The sequence below is a fragment of the Oncorhynchus kisutch genome, linkage group LG25 (genome assembly GCF_002021735.2).
Source record: "Oncorhynchus kisutch isolate 150728-3 linkage group LG25, Okis_V2, whole genome shotgun sequence".
NCBI lineage: Eukaryota > Metazoa > Chordata > Actinopteri > Salmoniformes > Salmonidae > Oncorhynchus > Oncorhynchus kisutch.
The window spans coordinates 10,669,774-10,693,422 of NC_034198.2; the positions used below are offsets into that span (position 1 = coordinate 10,669,774).

The window sequence follows — 23,649 nt, forward strand, 5'->3', positions numbered from 1 at the left end:
GCAACCGGGCCAAGATTTCAGCTCCCATAGTGTCGCTGAGATGGAGATCGAGTTTCACACCTTCACCGTTGAGATCGGCTGGAATGAGGAGGTCCTTCAGGGAGAATTCCAGAGCACTCTCACTGAGACCATCAAGGATGAGTTGGTGTCCAGGGATGGGCCTGATGGACTCGAGGAGCTCATTTCTCTCGCCATCCACATTGACAACCGTCGGAGAGAGAGGGAAGAACCCACACGGCTGTTTGGCAGCCTCTCTCACCACCACCTCCACTCCGTTCCACTGGTCCCGAGGCAGAGGCAGCGTTCCGGGAACTCAAGCACTACTTCACTTCCGCTCTGATCCTCACCCAGCCAGACCCAGAACTCCAGTTTGTCGTTGAGGTGGATGCCTCTGACACTGGGATAGGTGCTGTTCTGTCTCAACGTTCCTCCTCTGATCAGAAGCACCACCCATGTGCTTTCTTGTTCCACAAGCTCTCACCTGCAGAAATGAATTTCGACATAGGTAGGCGGGAACTTCTGGCTGTGAAGCTGACTCTTGAGGAGTGGTTGGAGGGCTCGGTTCTCTCCTTCATTGTGTGGACGGACCACAGAAACCTGTCCTACATCCAGACCGCCAAATGTCTGAACTCACGGTAGGCCAGGTGGCATTGTTATTTGGAAGATTCAACTTCACACTCACTTATCGCCCCAGATCTAAGAATACCAAGCCTGACGCCCACTCCCGTCAGTTCGCCGCAGACAACACAGGTTCCGAGCCAGAAATCATTATGCCATCCACCTGCATCGTTACCGCTGTCTCCTGGGAGATCAAGTCCCGTATTCGCCAGGCTCAGTAGAACCAGCCTGACCCAAGTAATGGTCCTAGAAAGGCTCTGTTTGTTCCAGATTCAGTTCGCTCTGAAGTTCTTCAGTAGGCCCATTCTACTCACCTCACCTGTCACCGTGGCATGAACCAGACAGCCGCCTTCCTGCGTCAGCGCTTTTGGTGGCCCACCATGGAGAGAGACATCCTAGAGTTCGTCTCAGCCTAGTCTGTGCCCGGAAAAAAACCTCCACCAAACCCACTTCCGGTTTGCTTCGCCCTCTTCTCATACCCAGTAGCCCCTGGTCACACATAGCTCTGGACTTTGTCATTGGCCTTCCCCCATCTAACGGTAACTCAGTCATCCTCACCATTATCGACAGATTGTCCAAAGCGGCTCACTTCATTCCCCTCTCCAAGCTTCCATCCTCCAGGGAGACTGCGGACCTGCTGGTATCCCATGTGTTTCGGCTGCATGGCATTCTCACTGACATCGTTTCAGACAGGGGACTCCAATTTACATCCCAGGTATGGAGATCCTTCTGTTCACCACTTGGTATTAAAGTTAGTCTTTCATCTGGATATCACCCCCAGACCAACGGCCAGACCGAACGGGCCAACCCGGACCTGGAGACTGCCCTACACTATGTGACTTCGGCTAACCCTTCCTCCTGAAGTGCTCAGCTACCCTGGGTGGAATATGCCCACAACACCCTCATCAACGCCTGGTCAGATACAGTATGTCAGCCTTTGAGTGTGCTCTGGGCTACCAACCCCAATTGTTCCCTTCCCAGGAGGTTGAGGTTGTAGTGCCCTCAGTCCATGACCACATGCACCGTTGTCATTGCACCTGGAGGAGGGCCCGGGCTGTCCTTCACCGTGCCTTCACCAGGAAACACTCCAGGCCAAAGGGTATGGCTCTCGTCGAAAGACTTGCCCTTGAAAGTGCCTTCCAGGAAACTTGCCCCCTGATTCATTGGTCCCTTTGAGATTGATCGTGTCATTAACCTCTCTGTTGTGCACCTGAAACTCTCTTATTAAGATCCACCCAACCTTCCATGTGTCCATGATTTTAAACCTGTTTGCTCCAGTCCCCTGTCTCCTCCTGCAGCAACTCCTCCACCCCCTCGGCTCGTCAATGACCATCCTGCCTATACCGTCCAGTGGCTTTTGGATGTGGGGGGGCTACTGTCACATCTGCTACTGCCATGCTCTCTAGTATTCATCCGGTGTTGCCTTGACCTTCCGCCACTCCCCCAGTGCTCGCTCCCTCTCCCTGTGTGTGTGGGCAGAGACAGGTGTGCTGGAGTCAGAGCAGATCCCCACCAGCTGCAACCTGTTCCATAATCAAGAGCTCTACAAATACTCAGTCCTGCCACTTCCACACTGCCAGATCATAATCTCTGCTCAGTCAGTCTTCTAGCCATTTGTTCATGTTGTGCCTGTTTTCCCTTGCCTGACGCTGTTTTCCTCTCCGCTACAGTTCTGCCCGCTCTGACTCTGGTTCCTGTCTCCAGTCCGACTTCTCATCAGTCCTGCTACTCTGTCCTGGATTCTACACTCTCTTCGTTTCCCCTCAGAACCTGCTTACCCTGTCTCCACACCTCTCGCTCTAGCCTCCGCACCTGGTTTCCAGCAACCCGCTCGGGCTTCACCTGGCCTGCACTGGCCTGTTTCAATAAATACCTTGGTTACCTCGTCTGAGTCTGCTCTTGGGCTCTTGGATTCCGCTTCGCGTGACACAAAGACAAATAGTTTTGCATTGTTTATTTTATTCAGCCCTCCATTAGAGGTGTCCTTCTTCTCAGACAAATTAGGGATGTTTTGAATAAAATACAAATGAAGAATAAACACAAATGAAGTGAGTGATAGTTTACCTCAGTCGCCACTGGGACCTCCATCTCTACAGTACCTCTCACTGTTACAGAAGAGGTCAGAGAGGGTGAAGCAGAGGAGAGGAAAGGAGGTGTGTTTTTTCTCCTCTCACTCGTCTGTTAGAGGCCGATAAAGACGGCTGCATTCAGAACTGTTCTGATCAAGGCTGTATACACCAGTAGACAGAACATCTCTCTCTCTTTCTCTCCTCTCTCTCCTGTGTAAATAATCCTTTCAGTGTTATCAGTGAGAGAGAGAGAGCAGGCTACAGCTCCATTCTACCCAGACATGCGGTAATTACAGCATATTATACACCCTTCAGAGACCCCCCCCCCCCCCCCCCCCCCCAAAAAAAAGTGTGAAATGACAAAGGGAAGTGCGGAGCGTGAGGTTAGAGAAGGGGTTTGGATCAAAAAGCTGTCCCTGTGGAGTGATTTCCCGTACACCCTTATGTGAGGTATACTTTCTGGCACCAAATGTTATGTACAGGCTGTCATGTCACTGTTACATGAGCTAAGAGGACAATATTATTTTTCTAAATTTGTACGTACTGTATTGTCTTCAAAAAGGTGGAAATGTCATGATTGTTATGTATAGATGAATATTGTTATATCACTGTGGTACCTGCCATCTGGGCTGTGAATATAGCAAGCTCACTGGTCTAAGCATGATCATTCTGTCTCGGCTGATTATGTGATTATATTCATAATTTCCAACCTCAGATGGAAGTTCTACACTATTCTATTTCCTGTTTTCATTTCATGACATCACACCAGATATTAGAGGTCAATTTAAAAAGTCCACAAATACATATTTCCATTTGAGTTTTTTTTCTCTTTACTTTCTATCGAGTCTTATCATAGTGATCCTAGTGGAAGCCATCCATAGATAGCCTGTTGATATGCTCTATGTCTGTGTCCTCTCCACAGCTCTCCTCTTGCTCTACGACGTCACTAACAAGGCCTCCTTTGACAACATCAAGGTAAGACTCAGTCCTGTCTGCGGGGCTCATCAACTTTTAACACTATATAAAGGCTTTTCTTTTCTTCATCTTTCCATCTCCTTCCCCCCACCTCCATATATCTGGCATAGTCTAACCAGTGTCATCCCGCCATTCTCTTCACTTCCTTCATTGCTCTTTCATTGACGTCTATGTCCACTTTCACCCTCCGTTTCTCCATTACTGTCTAACCTACTCCATCCCTTCCCCCTCCCTCCATTTCTGCCTCATCTAACCACCACACGGTGTCTTTCTCCCTCCATTTGTTTGATTTGAGGTGACTTGATAAGCTGTTACAGTAAGTTGTGTAGTATTACATTATAATAGCTCTGTCTTGTTTTGTAATATACCATTTTGAAATAGAGCTCATGGTGAGGTCAGAGATGGTTCTGATGATTATAATGGTGATGGTGATGATGATGGTGGGAGTGTGTAGGTGTAAATCCCAGGTAGTTATTTTCCAAAATGGTGAAACAGATCAGCTGTGCCACAAAATGGTGCCATCTCTCGGATTTTACAGGCTGCTCTCCAACGAGACTGTGAATTTGAGGTCATTTCGACTCCATTTGATGTAACCTCATCTTTTCACCCCTTCAGTCTTCTCCACAGACGTATTACAGTCTTTTGATTAACATTAAAGGACAAGAAGTCTTGGCGACAGGGGGTTTAAACATGGGCTATTTAAATGGCATCAAAGAAAGAGGCTATGTTGTGTAGCTGCAGACCTGCATGTTCCCACAATTTGGAATACTAGTCACTTTAATGTTTACATGCTGTTTTACTCATCTCATATGGCCAGTACCAGTCAAACACCTACTCATTCAAGGGCTTTTCTTTACTATTTTCTACATTGTAGAATAATAGTGAAGACATCAATACTAAGAAATAACATATATGGAATCATGTAGTAACCAAAAAAGTGTTAAACAAATAAAAAAATGGAGATTCTTCAAAGTAGCCACCCTTTGCTCTGATGACAGCTTTGCACACTCTTGGCATTCTCTCAACCAGCTTCACCTGGAATGCTTTTCCAACAATCTTGAAGGAGTATCCACATATGCTGAGCACTTGTTGGCTGCTTTTCCTTCACTCTGCGGTGCAACTCATTCCAAACCATCTCAATTGGCTTGAGTTCGGCTGATTGTGGAGGCCAAGTCATCTGATTCCGCATTCCATCACTCTCCTTCTTGGTCAAATAGCCCTTACACAGCCTGGAGGTGTGTTGGGTTATTGTCCTGTTGAAAAACAAATTGATAGTCCGCAAACCAGATGGGATGGCGTATCGCTGCAGAATGCTGTGGTAGCCATGCTGGTTAAGTGTGCTGACAGTGTCACCAGTGTCACCAGCAAAGTGCCACCACACCGTAACACCTCTTCCTCCTTGCTTCACGGTGAGAACCACACTTTCAGAGATCATCCATTCACCTACTCTGCGTCTCACAAAGACACGGCGGTTGGAACCAAAAATCTCAAATTTGGAATCATCAGACCAAAAGACAGAAACCACCGGTCTAATGTCCATTGCTCGTTTTTCTTGGCCCAAGCAAGTCTCTTCTTATTATTGGTGTCCTTTAGTAGTGGTTTCTTTGCAGTAATTCGACCATGAAAACCTGATTCACGCAGTCTCCTCTGAACAGTTGATGTTGAGATGTCTCTGTTATTTGAACTACTTTGTAGGGTGGCTACTTTGAATAATCTAAAATATATTTTGATTTGTTTAACACTTTTTTGTTTACTACTGGATTCCATATGTGTTATTTCATAGTTTCGATGCCTTCACTATTAGTAAAAAATAAAGAAAAACCCTTGAATGAGTAGGTGTGTCCAAACTTTTGACTGGTACTGTATATATATTTTTCATCTTTTCACTGTAAACTCCCTCCCCTTTCTCATTCATATACCGTATCTCAGTACCATATTTATGTTTATTACCTATGTGTTCGTGCAGATCACAGTATGATAAATCAACTATTCCCATTTGAGTTTGATGGACCCCTGCCTGCATAATGCACGCATGACAGCCCGTCTACATCCACAACATAGAGTTTCACCCTCATACTGGAGCATAGTACATGACAGCATTATCATTTTAAACAGGTGCTGTTTAGCTCTTCAGAGGCAGGTGCATTGAGGGAAACAAGGGGTGGGAGCAGGGGCGGACTAATTGATTTTAGGGCCCCAAGCAGATGCCAGTCTTGTGTATGTATGTACTTGTGTATGGCCAAGTGTGTGGGAGTAAGAGAGGAACGAGTAGACATCCCATTGTGTCACATGCAAGGTGAAAACATTTCTGAGAGCACCACCGAATGCACTTAGTGAGGAACAAACCATGTAGTTTATCACACTATAATTCTATTGCTAAAATGACCTTACATCTGTAGGGGAACTATGACCAGGATGATCACCGACCTGTTTTGAAGTCAACCTGGACTATTCAAATTAGTTTTCGCTTTGGACTTTAAACATTTTGTTCATCATGATTGTGTATTATGAATACAATTGAACTAAAACTATAAACTATTGGGGCTATATTTGAACAAACCTAATGCAATGGTAAATATAGGTTTGGGGTTGTGTCAGAAATATTTATGCTATTTTCAAAACTGGAAATATGGGCGCAGTGTCACGCCATGGCCATAGAGAGGCTTTTTATTCTCTATTTTGGTTAGGCCAGGGTGTGACTAGGGTGGGCATTCTATGTCCTTTTTTCTATGTTTTGTATTTCTATGTCTTGGCCTGGTATGGTTCTCAATCAGGGACAGCTGTCTATCGTTGTCTCTGATTGAGAACCATACTTAGGTACCCTTTTCCCCCACCTGTTTTGTGGGAAGTTAACTTTGACTTTGTTCAGGGCACATAGCCCAAAGCTTCACGGTTTGGTTTTGTTCTTTGTTTTGTCAGCATCATTTTTAATAAAGAGAAAATGTACGCTTACCATGCTGCACCTTGGTCCAGTCCTTCAGCCAGCCATGACACACAGTAGCTGGCGGTGGCGCGAAAGGTCTGGGTTGTAGGTGTGTTGAGGCTTGACCACTCACTGGCCAATTAGAACGTGCTCCATGGCTAAATATGTGGTTGCTTTAAGTCGCGCATTTATAGTCTTTTATGTATTGTGTTGTCATCACCTCCAATTCGAATGTTAGTCCGGACTGGGACCCTCGTTGCAGGCCCCGGACTGGGGACTGTCGCTGGAGGCTCCGGACTGGAGACCGACGCTGGAGACTCCGGACTTTAGGCCGTCGTTGGAGGCTCCGGACTGGAGACCGTCGCTGGAGGTTCCCGGACTGGAGACTGTCGCTGGAGGTTCCCGGACTGGAGACTGTCGCTGGAGGTTCCGGACTGGAGACTGTTGCTGGAGGCTTCGTGCCATGACTCTTCACTGGAGGCTTCATGCCATGACTCCTCACTGGAGGCTTCGTGCCATGACTCCTCACTGGAGGCTTCGTGCCATGGATCATCACTGGAGGCTTCGTGCCATGGATCATCACTGGAGGCTTCGTACCATGGATCATCACTGGAGTGGAGAGACACACAGGAGGCCTGGCTCTGGCTCTGAGCAGGCACAGGACTGACCAGGCTGGGGAGACATACAGGAGGCTTAGTTCTGGGCGCAGGCACAGGACTCACCAGGCTGGAGAGACATACAGGAGGCTTTGTCCTTGGCAGAGGCACCGGATACACTGGGCCGTGGAGGCGCACTGGAGGTCCAGACACTCTTAGAATCTATGCCAAGGTGCTTTGAAGCTATTCAAGTCCAAATGAAATTGTATTTGTCACATGCGCTGAATACAATGGGTGTAGACTTAATTAACCATGAAATGCTTGCTTAATAAAAAGAAAAATAGGAATAAAGAAGAGGGGATTCATACAGTGCATTCGGAAATTATTCAGACCCCTTGACTTTTTCTACATTTTGATACGTTACAGCCTTATTTGAACATTTAAATCGTTTTTTTCCCTCATCAATTTACACACAATACCCCATAAAGACAAAGCAAAAACAGTTTAAAAAAAAAAGTTTGTGAATGTATTTAAAATGTAAACTGAAATATCACATTTACATAAGTATTCAGACCCTTTAAACAGTACTTTGTACTTTGCTGAAGCACCTTTGGCAGCAATTACAGCATAGAGTCTTCTTGGGTATGACGCTACAAGCTTGGCACATCTGTATTTGGGGAGATTCTCCCATTCCTCTCTGCAGATCCTCTCAAGCTCTGTTGGACCTTATATAGACAGTTGTGTGCCTTTCCAAATCATGTCCAATCAATTGAATTTACCACAGGTGGACTCAATCACGTTGTAGAAACATCTCAAGGATGATCAATGAAAACAGGATGTACCTGAGCTCAAATTCGAGTCTCATAGCAAAGGGCCTGATTTACTTATGTAATAAGGTATTTCCGTTTATAATTTTTAATACATTTGCCAAAATGTATAAAAACCTGTTATCGCTTGGTCATTATGGGGTACTTAGTGTAGTTTGCAGATAATTTTTTTGTATACACTTTTGAAAAGGGCTGTAACATAACAAAATGTGGAAAAAGTCAAGGGATATTAATACTTCCCGAAGGGACTGTATACAATATAGTCTGGTGAGTGTGCATAGAGTCAGTGCAAGATAGAGTCAGTGCATTAATGAACTAATTAACAGTCTTATGGCTTGGGAGTACAAGCTGTCTTGAACCCTGTTGGTCTGAGAGTTGATGCTCTGGCACAGTTTTCCGGACTGTAGCAGAGTGAACAGTCTATGGCTTGGATGGCTGGAGTCTTTGACAATTTTTCAGGCCTTCCTCTGACGCCGCCTGATATAGAGGTCATGGATGGCAGGGAGTTTGGCCCAAGTGATATACTGGACTGTCCGTACCACCCTCTGTAGCGCTTTGTGGTGTATTTGCTGTATTTGCTGTACCAAGTGGTGATGCAGCCAGTCGAGATGCTCTCGATGGTGCAGCTGTGGAAATGTTTGAGGATCAGTGGGCCCATGCCAAATTCTTTCAGCCTCCTGAGGGGGAAGAGGCGCTGTTGTGCCCTCTTCACATCTGTGCGGGTGGGTGTGGACCAAGTTAAGTTCTTAGTGATGTGGATGCCAAGGAACGACCCTCTCCACTACAGCCCCTTTGATGTGGATGGGAGCATGCTCTCCCTTCTTTGTCCTGTAGTCCACGATCAGCACTTTGGTCTTACTGATGCTGAGGAAGAGGTTATTGTCATGGCATCATGCTGCAAAGTCTCTGACCTCCTCCCTGTAGGCCGTTGGTGATCAGGCCTACCACCATTGTGTCATCAGCAAACTTGATTATGGGTGTGTTGGTGTCGTGTGCGGAAACGCAGTCGTGAGTAAACAGGGAGTACAGGAGGGGGACTAAGCACACACCCTTGAGGGGCCCCCATGTTGAGGGTCCGCATGGCGGAGGTGTTGTTGCCTACCCTCACCACCTGGGGACGTCCCGTCAGGAAGTACAGGATCTAGTTAGAGAGGGAGGTGTTCAATCCCATGGTCTCCAGCTCGGTGATTAGCTTGGAGGGGACTATGGTGTTGAACACTGAGCTGTAGTCTCTGAACAGAATTCTCACATAGTTATTTCTCATCTTGTCCAGGTGGGAGATGACAGTGTGAAGTGCAATTGCGATTGCATCATCTCTGCATCTGTTGGGGCGGTATACAAATGGTTTGGGTCCAGGTTGTCTGGCCCAATAGCCTATTAAGACACTATGTTGGTGTTTCCTTTATTTTGGCAGTTACCTGAACATGCTGCATGCATGACCTTTGTGTTTGACCCTATTCACAACATTATATCCTTGCGGTGATGCTCAAGCTTATGTGGTTTGTCTGGCAGCATCCATTCTGTTTTTCTTTTCAAGCACTCTACTCTGCAAGACCATCCCTCCATTCTTCCATCCCGCTCTCATTCTCTCTATCTCTGTTTTCCGTAGAGATGTGGAAGGCTCTGTTAGTTTGAATGGAGAGGTTTGAAGAGAAGCCTTGGAGAGATTGTCGGGAGATGGGAGACTAGCTTGAACTGGTTCCCACCCATGCAATTTCAATAGAGCTACAGGTCGGTTCAATAGAGATACACATATTATTTTACACTCAAAATGAAGAGGGGAAAGGAGAAGGACTGGGGTATAAGGAAGAGGAATAGAGAGAGAAGATGACAGAGAGAAACAAACAGACTGTTGAAGACAGATTTAGAATTAGGTGTAAATCTGAGTTCATAGTTCTTTTTCAGATGTTGATGTGATACCTGTGCCCTGTGGCGTGTCTAGTCTGAGACTGAGACGGAGACTGAGGGCAATAGTGTGGAAGTCTAGCCCAACAGACTGATTTGAGACCAATTCCCAGCTGAGCTTGCTATTGGCTGCTGGGTAATTTGTTGCCTCTGCTCCTTCTCTTTCAGGCTGATTGACGATTGTAACAATGCACTCACACACAAATTAAAAACACACACACACACAGCTTGCTCCTATTCCAATCAAGGATTCTGTATTTATTTCTCTCTAGCAACATTAGTAGGCAGAAATGGTCCACAGAGCAGCAGGATGAAAAGTTTATTGTTAAAATTTGATCATAACTGACTGCACAGGTGGGAGTCATCCTGACAAAGGTACAAATGTCATTAATCTCATAAAATACCATATTGGAGCATAATTTATTTTCATCTAATATTTTTTCAATCTCCAGTTTGGCTGCTCTCTCCCTCAGTACAAATACCACAAATACAGTATACCAGTCTGATATCAATCGTCTCCCCTGTTGGACCTTTATGTAGTTCAGAGCTGAGGTTCAATCTTCTCCACTGGATCTCACCATTGTTCTCTCTCTCTCTCTCTCTCTCCCTTTTATTCTCTCTCTCTCAATCATTCTTTGCTTTTCTCTCTCTTCCACTCTCTCCACCCTGTCTTTGTTAAACCCGTCTTCTGCCCATCCCTTTTCAACAACACGTATCAAGGTATGGCCAGAGTTAGAGCACCATGGCACGCACGCACACACACACATGCACACACACTCACAAACACACACGCACACAGCTGCTTACCAGGGTTGGTGAGTAACGGACTTCATGTAACTGACAACAAAGAAACTGATTACAAAAGAACTGTAACTGTAATTCGTTATGTTACCAGCATAAATATTGTAATCAGATACTTCTGAAAAACTGGATGATTACTTCTAGGATTATTTTTAAATTCAGAAAGGATGTATGTGATTTAAATAATAATAATAATAATAATAATAATTATACACCTTTCTGTTTTCTCAATGATATTCAAATCAGCATTGAAAAAAAGTTGACGCTTAAGTTTGTTCAGCCTGAGCGAGTCTGACCACAAAGTCAGTGACCACTATGATGACACACCAAATGCGTTTGATGGATCGCGGAAAAAGAGCAGGAATAAGCTTTTGTAGGCTACTGTCCAAGCTATGTCTTCCAATGGAGCGACTGATGTCGCTATCCAAACATTATCCAATTTGAATAAACGCTTGGAGGTAAGGATGACAGCAGTGGTGTAGCCTACGAGTAATAAGGATATCACCTCCATAGCGTGTTGATGTGAATCACACTGCTGCTCTCTCATTGACCTATTTGCACCTTACAGGTAAAACAATTATGCTAATCTATATTTCCAAGTCCTTTTATTAACGATCATGGGGTATTAAATTAATTGGAATGACTGTAAATGTGACAGACTTCAGTTTTTAATGTAAAGATATAGCCTAAATGTCACGCCTTGGTCTTAGTATTTTGTGTTTTCTTTAATTATTTGTTCAGGCCAGGGTGTGACATGGGTTTGTGTGTTGTGTTTCGTATTGGGGTTTGTAGTATTTGGGATCGCGGCTGATTAGGGGTGTTGTATAGGCTTGGCTGCCTGAGGCGGTTCTCAATCAGCAGTCAGGTGCTTCTCGTTGCCTCTGATTGGGAACCGTATTTAGGTAGCCTGAGTTCGCTTTGTCTTTCGTGGGTGATTGTTCCTGTCTCTGTGTTGTGTCACCAGATAGGCTGTATTAGGTTTCACGTTCCGTTTGTTGTTTTTGTATTTATTAAGTTATTTCATGTATCGTCACCATTTCTTAATTAAAAATCATGATTAACCACCACGCTGCATTTCGGTCCGACTCTCTTTCGACAAACGAAGAACGCCGTTACACTAAATGTATTATTATCTGTAGTAAAATGCAATGGGTTAGAAGAAGCCTACACAACCATCCCATAAAGTAAAATGCAACATCCATATATGGCCAGCTGTGTAAACTCTTAACATTGATTTATCCTACAATAGATGTCTTTCAATTGGTAATACTAATTTTTGTCTCCTTGTAATGCCTCTTAAGGGGAAAGTAATCTAAAAGGTAACTGAAAGTAATTTGACTACTTTACTGAGTTTGGCTAATCCAAAAGTTACATTACTGATTACAATTTTGGACTGGTAACTAGTAACTGTAACGGATTACATTTGGAAAGTAACCTACCTAACCCTGCTGCATGCACATCATCACAAGGATGTAATTTAATAAGCTAGCTAAGGATTTGGGGCACTGCCCGGATAAACAGAGTTTAGCTTGTCACTTATTTATAATAGTTTGACAGCTGCTGATGAAGTTGTAGACGTTCTCCAGCAGTCCGTCCGTAGGCTAATTCAGCATGTTTCCAAAGCACCAATCGCTACATTGTAACATTGTGGTACATCTGAGCACACAGCACAGCAGTGCAGAACATGCAGTTGCTACTTCATAAAAATGTGTTCATTGTGATATTTACTGTTACTACAGTAGCTAAGCTAACTAACGTTAGCTAGCTAGCTTATTGAAGGAACATTGCATTTGGCGTTCCACTAACTGGTTAGCTTCTCTTTTGTTTCATATGAAGTGGCTGAGACGTAATAGCCCGGCGTCCCATTGTGGCATAGCCACTAGCCTCCGCGTAAAAACAAAATAGCAAAACCATCCGCAGTGGAAGAACAGCCCGAATGTGCACCTCACCAGAATTCCCAACCAACGCGGCTCCGGTACATGTCCTCTATTCATTTGAATGTGTGATAGTTGGATAAATTGTTTGAGCTATGCTGAGAATTTGAAAAGTATGAAAGCCAATGGTCCAATATTCTAGAACACTGCTACACATACACATTTTTATGATAGACGCTTTAGAGCTAGCTAGCAAGCTAATGTAATGGACATGTTTTTGTGTACATTATCAAACGAGAGAAATACCGCTCCTTCAAGCACTAAACTCCTTAGCTAGAGGTAAAATTGTGCGAGTCAGTCCTCCTTTGCAAAACTTACACAATAATTACAGATTTATTTATTTATGTTGATTTATTCAGAAATGTTTTTGAGAGCAAAGTGTTGTTGTTGGTACATTATGTAACATGCTGAGATTCATGGGAAGAAGCTGCCAAGGGCACCGAGTTGGCACAGGATGCCCACTCAATAAAGAAGCTTTTGAAGGGCACAGTCAAACTAGCGTTTGAGGTTGACTCAAAGGCGCATATCAAGTAATCGAGTGCTCTAAGTGCTCAAAGTGCTCGGTTTGAGATCTACTACTTTGCATACCAATACTGAACCAATACACAGAGAACATAATGGGAGATATTCATGTAGCTCAAGCAGAAGAGACAGAAAGAAGACAAGAAAAATGGATCTCTGCTGGGATCATTGTTCTCTTTTCATTTCTTAAGTAGTCTGAGCATTGGTTATTGATACTGCTGTCATATAAGCTGTCATATTTAAACCAGTGTAAATTATCATAGAATTAAGGAGTTATTTATGAAGTACTGCTGTTGAGTCTAGTGCTGGTGTGTGTGTGTGTGAGGCTCAGTGCAGCACAGCTCTGCACAGGTTGTGGTGTTGGTTGTTGATTGACATGGAGGTGGGGATTATATTCTCTCTATAGTCCTTTACAGGGGTAGGCTGGGAATAAACCATTCATGACCACTACACAGCACTCTTGACACTCTTTTCACTTTCCACTTTCTCTCCTCTCTCACTTTTTTACACAACCTTCTAACATAACCTTCTCTCTATGTCATCTCTTTGCCCCTTTCACATTCTCTCTCTCCCTCTCTTTCCTCTTGGCCTCCCTCTCATTAACTGTCTACTTTGTTCGACCGATCCTAACCTATCAAGGCCACATTTAAAACCTAGACTTTAGTTTTTCTCTTTTGGACAAGGCTAACATCATCATTGCTGTTTGTCTGCAATTAGATATATTCATTTTATTTTCCAGTCTTCTCCTGATCAGAAAACATTAGGAAGGCAGCTTGAAAAGACCAGAATATGTCCCTTTAATATCGATAAGATGAGAGCTACGAGTCTAAGGAACAAGAAGTTACTCTGTTTGCTAAAGTAATTAGTTATTTAGGGTTTTTGTATTGGCATATGCACACACAAACACCCACAACACACACAAGCATGTGCACACACACGTAACGTAATTTTTTTGCAGGCTAACTTTCAGCACCTTCAAACCCAACGCAATCAGAGACAGAGGGTGTTATGACTTCTCCCTCTCTGCTCATCCTCCTCTGCCTCTAGTTTCATAATTCTATCTACAAGATGAAACGCCTCTTCCTCTGGAGGGAGTCTGATGATCACTTAATTTCCCACATTTCCTAGCTTGATTCTATTCTCTGTATCAGGCACAGACTGAAATCTTTGATCTAACTTTGAAAAGTAATTGGAAGGTATAAGTCTCCTTGGATGCTTCTCTTGCGTTTGGCGGGTGGATTAAAGCAGAGGTTCCAAATCTTCTCTGTGTTGTTGCCCACTTAAAGCCATCTCAATGTTTTTGTGAGCTACCCAATAGACAAAAAGCATGCGTCTGCCCAGCAAACCAAAATTGGTTCTGTGAAAGTTCGCGGAACATTTGTTTGGTCTCAGCAAATGTTCTCTTAACGCAAAAACTGTCCAGTCGTGCTGATGATTATATAATGTTTGTATAAAGCATCTCCCTGATCTTGCAAGAATGTTCCTAGATCAGATTTAAACGGTTCATTAAAGATTCCCGGAATGTTTCATTAGGTTGTGGGAACAGTCTGGTGTGAACATTGTGTGGACATCACAAAAGATATGCTCCCAAAACACAAAAACTGTCCATTTGTGCGGATGATTCTACAATGTTTCTTTGAGGGTTACAAGAACATTCCCAGAACACATTTGATCTGGTCTTTAACCCTTTGACACGTAGGAGCACACGGTGTGATCATTCTAGAGTGGTCCTTGCAACGTACCCTCAATCCGGTGTGATTCATGTTTAAAACACTTCATTAGAACGTCTTGTTACGATTGACACAATAGTCAGCGTTTGAGCTGTTTTTACACAGAAACATTTTTCACAAACACATTCTTTACAACTTTGTCCTCAATGTAAGCAGTATTTTTGGATGCAATGTTCAGACATTGACAGAAGTCTCATACAAATTGGAAAATGTAGGCTACATTAGTCCTAGCGCTAACTGAGGAAAGAGTGAGCTAACACAAGCGGACATATTTATCTCTCGGCTCACAGAATCCATAATATGAATTAGCTAATAGCAATTGTTATATACAGTTCATCACATCACAGGTGTGCACACCAGTGATCTAAATAATTGAGTAAAACACTTTCTAAAAGTGGGTAGAGTTTTTGCCCACTGCCATGTTTGTTTTTCTGCATCAACCAAAGATAAGAGGTAACAAGATGAGTTGGGTCTGTTTGCAGTATGTATGTTGAAGGGGGTGTGTTGTCTACCATCATTCACTTCCTGAGGATTACTTGAAAGACGAGTGAACCTCCCTTTCACCTTGTTTTGTTATAACATATTTGTTCTGACAGACACCCAGAATGCATTGTATGATGTCAACAAACATGGATCCACACATTGCTGGCAATTAGCTTAGCATTAGCTCATCATAATCAGTACAACCAAAAAAATAGTATTTTACGCACATTATGTGTCCATTACAATCTATGCAAGAATCGGAATGCATGATTTGTCACTTGAAAACATGAATTAAACACTCAATTATTATCACACAAACCATAAAAAAAAAAAAAAAAATGTTTTACCCCCTTTTTGTGGTATCCAATTGTTAGTAATTAGTATCTTGTCTCATCGCTACAACTCCCGTACAGGCTCGGGAGAGACGAAGGTCGAAAGCCATGCGTCCTCCGAAACACCACCCAACCAAGCCGCACTGCTTCTTAACACAGCGCGCCTCCAACCTGGAAGCCAGCCTCACCAATGTGTCGGAGGAAACACCGTGCACTTGGCTACCTTGGTTAGTGCGCACTGCGCCCGGTCTGCCACAGGAGTCGCTGGTGCACGATGAGACAAGGATATCCCTACCGGCCAAACCCTCCCTAACCCAGATGACGCTAGGCCAATTGTGCGTCGCCCCACGGACCGCCCGGTCGCGGCCGTCTGCAACAGAGCCTGGGCGCAAACCCAGGGTCTCTGGTGGCACAGCTAGGCCTGCGATGCAGTGCCCTAGACCACTGCGCCACCCGGGAGGCCCCTCACACAAACCATTTTCTGATAGTGATTTATTGTGCCAGGATACTCATGATTTGTCACAGCAGATGGTGTATTTACATTTCTACCATTGTGGCTTGATGGAGTAGGCCTATAACAGCTCTCTCGAGTGGTCCTGACAGGGACAACAGTTGTTGACAACTGTAGCATTGTAGCTAAGCCTAACCCCGATAAAATAATTTATACGTTTAAAGATAATGATTAAATAATTCCACTCTGAAACCATATAATTGTATGAAATGTATTAGAATCACAAAACTATAATCTGATGATGTGTGTAGTTTTAGTCAGAATTAGAACAAGGACCTTTTGTTCCTTGTTAGTATGTAAGCAGGGTGCAAGTGGGAAACAAATGATAAGAGGAGCTATCGACAGACAAGTTGTACTACTGTGTTCCTTACAGGACATTCTGTCTCCACCTGTGGAGGGGAGAAACTGTTAGGCTTGCAGAAAATTATGAAACATGTTGCAGATTAGACAATGTATCTGTGTAGTGGAAAAACACTGACTGTCTGCGCAAGGTGTAGTTTAAGATTTGAACTTGTTTGTGTGTGTTATAAAGACTGTGTTTGCATTCTTGACTTTAGAACGTTCTCTGAATAAACTGTACTAACATTTTGCATAAGCTGAGTCTTTGCCTAATTATTATTAAACCCATGATCTTACAAACCTCGGGGATTGGTCAAAGCTATTGATTGTTAGTTATTATCATTGGGATTGAAAATTCTCGTGATAAATTCACCTAACCTGCTGTATTAGTTCTCATAACCTGCCACGTTAATTATCCTAACCTGCCATGAGTCTTAGTAACAGTGAGGAGCTGTCCCTCATTAATGTGGCCATTGCGAACCATGAATCTGAGGACCCATTTCACCCCCTAGCCCTGCTGTTGGCTTTGATGCATGCCAGTCTGGACTGCAAAGCCCCTTGCCATCTACATCTGAGGCAGAGTGCTTCAAGCTGTTTCTGACAAAGGAGCTGGTGAGAGACAGAGTGGAGGAGACCAATCGCTATGCCTTGGAGCTACAGGAGAAGAGAGAGCCAGGAGTGAGGGGGAAGATTGCTAAATGTGTGACCACATTTACTGAAATGAATGCCTTCCTGGTGACAGTCTTTCTCATGGGAATAGTAAAGAAGAACCCCGTAAGGGGGAGGCAGGTAGTCTAGCGGTTAAGAGCATTGGGCCAGTAACCAAAAGGTTGCTGGTTTAAATACCCAATTCAACTAGGTGAAAACTCTGTCAATGTACCCTTGTGCAAGGCACTTAACCCTAATTTCACTTGTAAGTCACTCTGGATAAGAGTGTCTGCTAAATGACAAAAAAACAAAAAATGGAATACCGGAGCACGGATCCTATGTTTGCAATTCCCTTCTTTGCCACGCTCTTTTCCCAAATCCTCTTCCTAGTTCTTTTGTGATGCCTGCATTTCGTCAACAATGCTACCGCCAACCTAAATGACCCCTTACACAGCCTACACAGCATTCGGTCTGGTCTTTGTGCCATACAAGGACCTATGCATTGACGAGTCCCTGATTTTATGGAAGGGCAGGCTGGCGTTCCATCAACACATTCCCTCCAAAAGGCACAGGTTTGGGGTCAAGTTCTTTGTTATGTGCGACGTAAATGACAGGATTTGTCCAGTACATTATAGTCTACACAGGGTCCATCACTGACATCCAACATTATGAGGGGATTGGGATGTCCGGGTCCGTGGTGATGACCATGCAGGCTCCTCATTTCAAGAAGGGTCACACTTTGTACAGTGGTTCCTCAAGTTTTGAGATTATGCAGCGGGACATTGAAGTAATTTGTGGTTTAGCACGTACCCTGCGTGACTGCTTCATTGCTCCAGACCACCGCAAGGGGGATTTAGAGCGCTGATATCCTTTTGGGTACAGTGTAAAGTGTTGGTCCCAAGGCACTAATGTGTCTCTACCTGAATGAATGCTGTCAATTAATGTGCAATATAAACCAAATAGAAACGGATAATTGTGCATGCATGACTTCGCCATTGAATTTGAATGAACTGAATGATGAGGATGAAGAAGACTGAATTTAGAACAATAGTGTTAGAATTGCTATTCCTCTGTCCACTCACAAAAAAATACACTACTTCGTCCGAAGAAGCTGTAACTGGAATGTAGCATATTACTTATTAAAACTGTTGTTACCCCAAGGTTTTTATTCTAAGTGAAACAAAAATGTTCAGTTATATTCCATGATTTTCTTAAAATATGTGTGTTGACTGAATATAAGCAGCAAGTGATGTCTGCTAAATAAACACGTTGATGGCGCAGTCTTTTGGCCTCGACTACTAGGCACAGATAAAATACAACTCAAAGTTTTTCACATATTTTCAAGACCTGAGCTATTTAATTGATTTGTTTTATTTATGACATTTACGTGTGGAATGTTACCGAATAGATAACAACAATAGAAAGGAGTATCTGGTAGAGCATGGAGTGAAAGTGCGCTGTACTGTAAGTACCTAGGGATGAAGCGGTACACATTATGGTATTTAAACATTCGGTACGCCCCCTACGGTTCAATACGCACACGTGAACCGCGGAATTACGGTATGCCTGTCATTTTCCTATAATTTCCAAAACGTTATTATTGGGCTGCAGCCTACATGCACCGCGTTGTACATCCAGATCCAGAGAACCAAACGCACAGATTGTGGCCGTTAGGGGGCTCCTGAGGGCTGACAAACTTTACCACACAGCAATGTCTCCAAATGTGGCAACCGCAGTGACCGCAACCCACTCCCCCTTAAACAACCAATGAACGATTTGCAATGACATCTCAATAGGAAACCTCCCTAAAGGGGCCCTATGAAGAGGGGAAACTAAAAACAAATATTCTCTCAGCTCCAAAGTGACAAGACAGAGAAGCAAATTTGAAGAGCCACCGAATACGATTACGAGGGTAAACAAACAAAGTATAGTCTGCAAGCATTGCTTTGCCACAGTCGGCTACTCGAGTGGAAACACTTTTAACATGACGTGGCATTTACGTCACCATCACCTGACCGTATCCCTTGCAGGTGGAGCTGGAGCAAGGAGAGAACTCGTTAGCGAAAACACTCTCTCGCTGCTGCCTTCCAACAACAATTTGCGACAAGTTCAGCAAAAACATAAGGAAATAACGAAAGCAGTGGGAGTATTCATAGCCAAAGATTTGCAGCCCTATTTGGTGGTTACTGACTCGGGATTTTGTCACCTGATGAAAATGTTTTAACCGCCTTACAATGACCCCGCCCGCACACATTTCTGCTGCAAAGTAATGACCAAACTCTATGAAACGGAGAGAAATTGAAAACGAATTGACACAGACACCCTATCGAGCTCTCCCTACTGATAGTTGGACCTCCAGAGCAACTCAAAGCTACCTCACTGTGACGGTTCACTATGTACTGGATTGGGAGGTGAAGAGCTTCAGGTTGTCAAAGCTAAGAAGCACTTTCAATTGTAACGTTTTTCTCCCCTTGATTTCATACAGTAGAGACAGAAACCAGGACTAGTCAGTCATGCTGCCATTTTTCTGAATGGAAAGTTTTGTCTATAGGCAAAATAAAGAGTTAATTGTTTAAATATAAAGATACTGAAACCATTACTGCCGTACCATTACTGTGGCCCACAAACCGAACCGTGTGCCTACTGTGCCATTGCATCCCTAGTAAGTACGCTACAATGCCGTGGGCCAGGTGGAACTGGTTTAGCAGCCTTTCCCATATAAGGAGTAATTTTGCTCAATTGTGTACATTATAGGCAACTCCAAGCGCCCGCAGAGATTGTGATATACAGTATGAACACGAGACTCACATGTTGCGGTTCATTTATTGTTTCATTATTTGTAATGCGATGCTACTGGCGGCAGAGAAGTCAGGCACAGGAGAGTGGAAACTGATTTACAACGGTTGTGTTTAATAACCATAAACCCCCGTCAACAGAACCCGGTAAATACCAGCATACCGTGCACAAGCACTACAACAAACAATTACGGACAAGGACATAGGGGGAGAACAGAGGGTTAAATACTCAACATGTAATTGATGGAATTTGAACCAGGTGTGATGGAAGACAAGACAAAACCAATGGAAAATGAAAAGTGGATCGGCAATGGCTAGAAGGTCGGCGACTTCGACCACCGAATGCCACCCGAACAAGGAGAGGGACCAACTAAAGTCGTGACTTTATTCAAGGATCCCTTTGTTATTTTGTTTTCGTTTTAGAAATAAAATGCTTGAACGAATGAATGCTATATATTGAACTGACAATTGAAAGAACTCTTTGGAGATTATGGGGCAATTATCAGACCAAATGTGAGGACACAACAGTTTACCTGATATAAGACTAAAGTTAGAAATGTATCAATATCACAGACCTTATTTGCCATAACGAAAAATGCAAGAACCCCCTACAAATATGTAAATTTATTATAATCCACATAATAATCAAATAAACCTTATAATAGGTAATGATTTATATACAGTACAAGTCAAAAGTTTGGAACCACCTACTCCTTCAAGGGTTTTTCTTTATTTTTACTATTTTCTAGGTTCTAGAATAATAGTGAAGACATCAGAAGTATAATATAACAAATATGGAATAAAAAAAAAAGTGTTAAACAAATCAAATCAAAATATATTATATATTTTTGATTCTTCAAAGTAACCACCCTTTGCCTTGATGACATCTTTATACACTCTTGGCATTCTCTCAACCAGCTTCACCTGGAATACTTTTCCAAAAGTCTTGAAGGAGTTCCCACATATGCTGAGCCCTTGTTGGCTGCTTTTCCTTCACTCTGTGGTCCAACTCATCCCAACCATGTCAATTGGGTTGAGGTCGGGTGATTGTAGAAGCCAGGTCATCTGATTCCGCATTCCATCACCCTACTTCTTGATCAAATAGCCCTTACACAGCCTGAAAGTGTGTTGGGTCATTGTCCTGTTGAAAAACAAATGATAGTCCCACTAAGCGCAAACGATGGGATGGCGTATCGCTGCAGAATGCTGTGGTAGCCATGCTGGTTAAATTTGCCTTGAATTCTAAATAAATAACAGGCAGTGTCACCAGCAAAGCACCCCCACACTATCACACCTCCTCCTCCATGCTTCACAGTGGGAACCACATGTGGAGATGATCCGTTCACCTACTCTGCATCTCACAAATACACTGCGGTTGTAATCAAAAATCGCAAATTTGGAATCATCAGACCAAAGGACAGATTTCCAGCGGCCTAATATATCCATTGCTCGTGTTTCTTGGCCCAAGCAAGTCTCTTCTTCTTATTGGTGTCCTTTAGTAGTGGTTTCTTTGCAGCAATTCAACCACAATGGGCATGCGATCATGCGATCTCCTCTGAACAGTTGATGTTGAGGTGTGTCTGTTACTTTTATTTGGGCTGCAATCTGAGGTGCAGTTAACTCTGCAGCAAAGGTAACTCTGAGTCTTCCTTTACTGGGGCGGTCCTCATCATAGCACTTGATGGTTTTTGCGACTTTTGAAAACTTTCAAAGTTCTTGAAATGTTCCGGATTGACTGACCTTCATGTCTTAGAGTAATGATGGACTGTCTTTTCTCTTTATTTGAGCTGTTCTTGCCATAATATGGACTTGGTCTTTTACCAAATAGGGCTATCTTCTGTATACCACCTCTACCTTGTCACAACACAACTGATTGGTTCAAACACATTAAGAAGGAAATAAATTCCACAAATGAACTTTTAAACAGGCATACTTTTTAATACCTGAAATGCATTCCAGGTGACTACCTCATGAAGCTGGTTGAGAGAGTTCCAAGCGTGTGCAAAGCTGTCATCAAGGCAAAGGGTGGCTACTTTGAAGAATCTCACATATAAAATATGTATGTGTTCCCTATGTGTTATTTCCTAGTCTTAATATCTTCACTATTATTTTACAATGTAGAAAATAAAGAAATTTGTAGGTGTGTCCAAACTTTTGACTGGTACTGTATTTCCAAAAGAAAGAAAGATCTTTATATTTTCGCTAATAAAATAATGATACAAAAGACTCTTTCAATTTGCAGATGGTTATTTCAACTCAACATCTCAGCTACATTTTAGTTGCACTTCCCCCTAGCTCCACGACCACGGGTAAAACCTTGCTCAGATGGTCAATGTATTTGTTGCATTGTTGTATCGTCAGTTTCTCAAGCCAAAACCTCTTGATGGCCTTCACCAGTTAATCTTCGTAAATTCAGGGCTTTGTCCGATTGTCCGTTCGTAAATTCAGAGTGGATTGCTCTCAGAGTAGGGTTGATCTGAGCGTTCTGACATCACAACGGCAGTCAAGCACCTAAGCTACCTGGCTAACGTTGGTGAGCTTGCTTACTACTTCCAAACATTCTGACCATTTTACTCCTAACAGAGCAGGTTAGGCTGTTTTCATGGTATCCAGAGTGTTGGTGACTGTAACTTTGCCGCTGGCAACAATTTAACAATGCTTTACTGACAGAGGACACATTCAATGGGTGTTGAGCGTTCATAAATGCATCAGTTATTTTGCGCTCTTGCACACTTAGATACAGTGCCTTGCGAAAGTATTCGGCCCCCTTGAACTTTGCGACCTTTTGCCACATTTCAGGCTTCAAACATAAAGATATAAAACTGTATTTTTTTGTGAAGAATCAACAACAAGGGGGACACAATCATGAAGTGGAACGACATTTATTGGATATTTCAAACTTTTTTAACAAATCAAAAACTGAAAAATTGGGCGTGCAAAATTATGCAGCCCCCTTAAGTTAATACTTTGTAGCGCCACCTTTTGCTGCGATTACAGCTGTAAGTCGCTTGGGGTATGTCTCTATCAGTTTTGCACATCGAGAGACTGACATTTTTTCCCATTCCTCCTTGCAAAACAGCTCGAGCTCAGTGAGGTTGGATGGAGAGCATTTGTGAACAGCAGTTTTCAGTTCTTTCCACAGATTCTCGATTGGATTCAGGTCTGGACTTTGACTTGGCCATTCTAACACCTGGATATGTTTATTTTTGAACCATTCCATTGTAGATTTTGCTTTATGTGTTGGATCATTGTCTTGTTGGAAGACAAATCTCCGTCCCAGTCTCAGGTCTATTGCAGACTCCATCAGGTTTTTTTTCCAGAATGGTCCTGTATTTGGCTCCATCCATCTTCCCATCAAATTTAACCATATTCCCTGTCCCTGCTGAAGAAAATCAGGCCCAAACCATGATGCTGCCACCACCATGTTTGACAGTGGGGATGGTGTGTTCAGGGTGATGGGCTGTGTTGCTTTTATGCCAAACATAACGTTTTGCATTGTTGCCAAAAAGTTCAATTTTGGTTTTATCTGACCAGAGCACCTTCTTCCACATGTTTGGTGTGTCTCCCAGGTGGCTTGTGGCAAACTTTAAACAACACTTTTTATGGATATCTTTAAGAAATGGCTTTCTTCTTTCCACTCT

General features: G+C 43.3%; 1 protein-coding gene across 1 annotated transcript in view; it reads left to right on the forward strand.

Annotated features, from left to right (window-relative positions):
- The window catches only part of LOC116357498 (ras-related protein Rab-26), an 85,973-nt gene that overhangs the window by 51,675 nt on the left and 10,649 nt on the right, over window positions 1-23,649 (forward strand). The window contains exon 5 of the mRNA XM_031805347.1: window positions 3,610-3,662. Coding sequence (XP_031661207.1) covers window positions 3,610-3,662 — 53 coding nt within the window. The remainder of the gene's footprint in view (window positions 1-3,609; window positions 3,663-23,649) is intronic.